Raw genomic sequence first — 5,776 nt, forward strand, 5'->3', positions numbered from 1 at the left:
ATTTGCCATGTTCTTCAACGACATGTTATGTTTTAATTATGGAAAAGGGCAAGTTCAATTAGCGAATTGGGTTGATGTGAAACAACTCATACACTGGAAAACGCATAATTTAATTATGAACAATGGTAAATATTACAAATTCACATTCATTTACATAAATAATTGTTCACCAAACAAAAATTAGTTCAAAATTGACAAAAACGGCAAATTAGATCTCCAAATTGATGTTATACATGCTATTCTCCAGTTAAATTGCGATCAACCATTTTGCATGGGGGTAATTCACCATTTTAATTATGGTAGAGGAATTGAACTCCAATTTCGCGCTTACGAACCCTAGAAATTGGGGATTTCAATGGATGTGAAGAGAAAATAAAATAAAGAAATTCTTAAAAAAATTGGAGCAAATATTGTACACAATTCAAGAATATCGATGATTAGAAACATGTAAATTATTTTAACAAATCTGGAGAAAAATTATATATGAAGAGATGAACATTATGAAGAACCCTAGAAATTGGGGATTTGTGAAAAGTAAACTAAAAAAAAATCGTAACAAAATTTGCAGCTATTTGATTCCATAAACTCATAATATTAAATTTTTGGACATGTAAAATATTTTAATAAACAAAATTTTTAAATAAATTTTTTTAAAAAAGATGATAAACATGAAGAGTAAGAACAATGAAAGAGAGAGGGGAAAGGAGAGAGAAGAGAGAAAATTAGACCAAAAAAAAAGAGCCTGATCGAAATGAGAGAGGAGAGAGAGTGGAGTGGTTGGGGGAGTGGGCTCAAACAAATTTGAAATTTGAATTTGAAATTTCAAATGAAATTTGAGTTTTTTGTTTTTTTGGGACCCAAATGCAAAACCAATAGAAGGCTGACACATTACTGGTGTATGTGGTGTATGTTTGGCCTGTATGTGTAGCCTTACCGCTAATACAGTAGTAATGCTAGTATAAAACTGAATTTCATAACACTACCCACGAAAACAAACACTTTTATAAGCTAAATTAACATTGAATTCTTCAATATTATCATCATCATCAAGCACTAACACAAGATGGATTTGTAGGATGTTGTGGCTCAACACCAACCAATTCAATCTCCTTTTGCCTTAACAAAAGCATCATCCTTTCATTCTCAATCCTTTTTCTTTCATTATCAATCTTCAATTTTTCCAATTCTCTTTCCTTTTTGCTGCTGAATTTTATCCATTTGAATCTCTGTTTCTCTAGTTCCAATGCTTGAACTTGAAATTTCAACCCTTGTTCTTCCAATTTAACCAAATGGGTTTTCATCCATTGCTTTTTTTCCCATGAATTTTTACTCCCATCTTGCAACATACCCATCATTTCTCCATTCAATTGTTGCAATGCCTGCGAGGTGTTCGACGAATTGCCTCCGAGAGTTTTGGCTCTCTTTCTTGGCCCTCCTTCGAATTCATGTTCCTCATCTTCGTCCTCGAATTCGTCCTCATCATCTTCGTCATCGCAGTCCTCATCGTCATCTTCATGATCCTCTGACCCTAATCCTAGTTTATGTGAATTGTTAGGCGGAATTGCTGATGAATGGAAGCACTGCTGCTGCTGCAGCATCTGTTGCTGGTGCTGCGGATGTTGTTGCTGTGCCTCTGCAACAGAAACAGGGGACACTGCTGCCGCCGCCGCTGTCGCCTCGCTAGTTCCATGCCCACAACTATTATGATAAGCACACATTTCCCTGAAAAACAAGTGCTTAGAATTAAGCAATTTCCTGACTTCTTCCTTCATTTTAGGCAAAATTTCCATTGTTTCAAGCAAACTTTGATTCTCCACCACTTTACAAGCAGTCCCTCTTCCTAAAATATCATTCACCCTCTTATACCTCTTATTCAAATCATTGAATTTATCCTCACATTGTTGTGGTGACACATAGAATCCCTTCTCCATCATTGCCCTCGAAACCGACTTCCACTTCCCCTTCTTCTGTAACATCCCACCTCCGCCGCCTACTCCACCGCCACCCGGTTTCTTCTTCTCAACAACCGCCTCATTTCCAGCTTCATCCCCAATATAATAAACCGCCATGATCAACAATCTAACCATATTATCAGTCCACTTCATTCTCTGCCAAGGAGAAATATTACTACCCCCTTTTCTCTTCCCATCTAATGAACTGTTTTCATGATCATTTGCACAACTTGGTTCATCATCATCACTATTGGTCAATTGGGTCATTTGGATTTTGGGTTTTACACATGGGTTTGAATTATGATTTGGGTTTGGATTCGGATTCGGATTCGAGTTTGAATTCGGGTTGAGATTATTATTGTATGGGATAAAATTGGTAGGTTGTTTCATTGATAACTGAGTATGTTTTTGTTCATGGGGTGGTTGTTGTTGTTGTTGTTGGCGGTGGCTAAACGCTGCCGTTTTTGGGTGGTTTTGAAGGTGGTGTTGAGGAGTGTTTTGTGGGGGTTTATGTAATGGCATTTCTAAACCAAGAATTCCAACCCCACCATTATTTGAATACATTCTTCCTGACAACCCACTTCCCTCCATTATATTTGTACTAAAGAAATTTACAAGAAAGAAAAAGATTTAATCTTTCAAGTCAAAGTATTTGCAACTCTCAAAAAGAAAGAAACCCAATAATAAAATAAAATTTGCACGCTGTATAATGATGAAAATCTAGACTTTTGAGCATAAAATTGAACAAAATAGGTGGTTTCATCAAATTTTTAGAGGAGAGAGAAAATGGGAGTAGTTTTGGAGAAGGGTGGTAAGGAATAGATAGATATACGGGTAGAAAGGAGGTAATACAAAGAGCGGTTCAGCCGGTTTTACGAAAATGGTTTTGGGTATTTTTAATTTCGTAACCGGGAAACTGCCCATTGTTTTTAATGTCCACTGGTTTTAGCCTAAGAGTGACCGGCTGCCCCCACTGTTTTATCCCTTGTTTGAAAACAACGTGGTTTTGGTTGGTGGTATTGTTTTTTGTTTTGTTTTGTTTTTTTTTTTTTTTTTTTTTTTTAAGAAGTAGGGTTATTTAACTTATTTTTGTTTTTTTTTTATTTTTTGACGGAATTTATTTAACTTACTACCTCTGGTCCAAATTACTCGCAACTTTAGGGTATTATTTGTGAGATATAAAATATTCCAAAGTTGCGAGTAATTTAGATCGAAGATAATATTTTTGTTGAATCAGCGCATTACTTCGGAGTAATTTATTTCTGGAGATGAAGTTACGTTTGACAATATAGTGATAAGCTTGTTTTTAAAAAAATATAGTGGTAAGGGGAAAAAAATAATGCGTCTATTTTATATTATTTGTAACATAATATAAAATATGTACTTCCTCCGTTCTTTTTTACTTGACCCGCTTTGACTTTTACACTATTCACCACTCCTCCTTTGACCATGTTTTGTGAATAATAATTAAAGAAAAACATATTCATGTAAGATATTTTTAAATTCGTCTCAACAAGTACTATCATAATATATAACTTTTATAATTTTTACTTATCGAGAATTAAAGTTATTGATCGTTAAAGTTTTGCATTGGCAAGCGTGATAAAAGAAACAGGTCAAGTAAAAAAGAACAGAGGAAGTATAAAATGTCCAATTGCTGTAAATAATTTAAAATGAAAGTAGTATTAAGAAAACTTAAATGTGTTGAACGAGTAGTGGTTTAGGTAAGGATTAATAATAGAGGTAGCATTTAACTAATTTTTTCAAGTGTTAAAAATATTTAGTGTTTCAAAATTAAAAAGCATCAATTCAATACTATATACTAAAAGACACACCGACGATGATACGTGACATCTCCTGATGTGTCCTTAGTTTTTTTTTTTTCTTTTAAAAAAATATTTTAATTAAGGAAACAAATCATTTACTAAAACACAAACTTTTAAAAAAATCATGTATACAATAATTATTGTACATCTATTATAAAGATCTCTCAAAGGGATCAAAAGATACCCTTAAAATGAATAAAAGTTACTCGAATATGTATAAAAGTAACCAAATATTAGTGATTGAAAGTAATACCTTATAAAACTTTTCTTCTTCTATTTATTAAAAAAAATCATACTATGTTCAAAGTTACCTAAGAAAGGGCAAAAAGTTACCCTAAATTGACTTAAAGTTACCCTATTATTAGTGTAAACCGGATGTTTATAAAAGTTTTTGTTACAAAAATCATATTTTTTTTGTACATATTCCATATTGACCATGATAATTATTATATTTAAAATAAAAGATTTATTCACAAATCTTTCTTAAAAAAATTGGGCAATATGTAACAAAAATCAATATTTTTAAATAATTAGTGACCTATTTTACGATAAAAAAAATATAGCTTAGATTTTTTACCTACTTTGTTTTAGTTGTGTATTGGAAGCTATAATTAAAATTGCAAATATCAAATTAACATATCACATACTTTATTATTTCTTGACTAATTTATGATTATAATATTTCTCAATCAATAATATATAACTATATATAAAGATCACCGTGCATGGCACGGGATTTAACCTAGTTTGACTTTTAAAACAGTGTATACTTTCATTGTGTTTTATTGTGTTATGTGTTTTTTTTTTTTAAAAAAAACGCACGTTTCCTTATTACAATTCATGTTAACCGACCTCAAATTATTTGGGACTAAGACTTCGTTGTTATTGGTGTAAACTTAACTATTCAGTGGCGGAACTAGGCGGGGGCTGCCCCCCCCCCCCCCCCCCACCCCCTACTTTTTTAAAAAAATAAATTATATATATAAATTTGGGAAAAATTGCAAATAATAATACAACATTTGGCCGGTTCTTTTTTAATAATACAACCTTTCGATTATTTCTTAATATTAAAACTTTTGGGGTTATTGAATTTTAAAAAGCAAAAAAACTTGCAACCTGTTAAACAAGTTACAATGACATGTGTTGTCATGTAATTGGTTAAAAATTTTTAAAAAAAAATTAGAAAATAGATTTTATAATTTTAATTAAAAAATTTTAACATTTAATTAATTAACTTTTAATTTTTAAATAAAATAATTTTAATTAAATTATATCCACCCAACAACCTGCCACCACCACTTCTCCCTCACCCCCTCCCTTGATCTTCCCCTGGCATCACTGCCTAATCAACAACAACAGCGCTAGACCACTCTCACATCTCCCTCACTCATAACCCTGCTCCTTCACTGCCACCACATCAACAACACCTCCAAGCACCACACTGCTCCCTTTGCTACACCCACGCGCACCACCACATTAGCCACGATTAGCACCACCACATCAGCCACCTTCGCTGCTCCCACACGCACCAATTGGTCCAAATCCTCAACCCCGATGCATCGCCACTTCACCGCCACCACTACAGAACCCGTTTGGGTTTCGAGTTTGACCTAAAAATCCCATTTTCTAGGGTTTTGGGTTTTCTAGGTTAAGCCGATTTTTGGTGGTTTTAGGTGAGGGAATGGGGTTTATAGGAGCCGGGGTGGTTTCGAGGTTGCGGTTGTCGGGTAGGGGTTGAATCTGAACCGTTGCTCGTAAAGGTGGAGGTTGGTTACGGTTTTCGCGGGTTAAGGTTTGTTTGGATGGGTGGCGCGTCAGGTGGGGAGGTCGGAGTAACAATAGGCAGGGGTCGGCAACAGCGGGTGATCCTGACGCCGGCAAGCCGGTTTCTAGGCTGGGGAGAAGGGAGTTGCGTGAAGGGATGGGGAGAGGGATAGGGAATGGTGGTGAAGGTGGTGGTGAAAGTTTTTTTTATATAACAATGAAAGTAATTTTTAG

The 5,776-nt window shown here is 34.3% G+C and overlaps 1 protein-coding gene across 1 annotated transcript; it reads right to left on the reverse strand.

Moving 5' to 3' along the window:
• Positions 1–986: 986 nt before the first annotated feature.
• On the reverse strand, positions 987–2,757 carry LOC145611482 (uncharacterized). Its single transcript, XM_081666815.1, has one exon. The coding sequence runs from the start codon at positions 2,541–2,543 to the stop codon at positions 1,047–1,049; it is 1,497 nt and encodes a 498-aa protein (XP_081522941.1). The 5' UTR covers positions 2,544–2,757; the 3' UTR covers positions 987–1,046.
• Positions 2,758–5,776: the final 3,019 nt, after the last annotated feature.

Source organism: Chenopodium album, chromosome 3, assembly GCF_948465745.1.
Source record: "Chenopodium album chromosome 3, dcCheAlbu1.1, whole genome shotgun sequence".
Classification (NCBI taxonomy): Eukaryota; Viridiplantae; Streptophyta; class Magnoliopsida; order Caryophyllales; family Amaranthaceae; genus Chenopodium; species Chenopodium album.

What these genes read in the sequence shown, in the direction of transcription:
- LOC145611482 (XM_081666815.1), bottom strand. Translation starts at nt 2,543, where the DNA reads ATGGAGGGAAGTGGGTTGTCAGGAAGAATGTATTCAAATAATGGTGGG.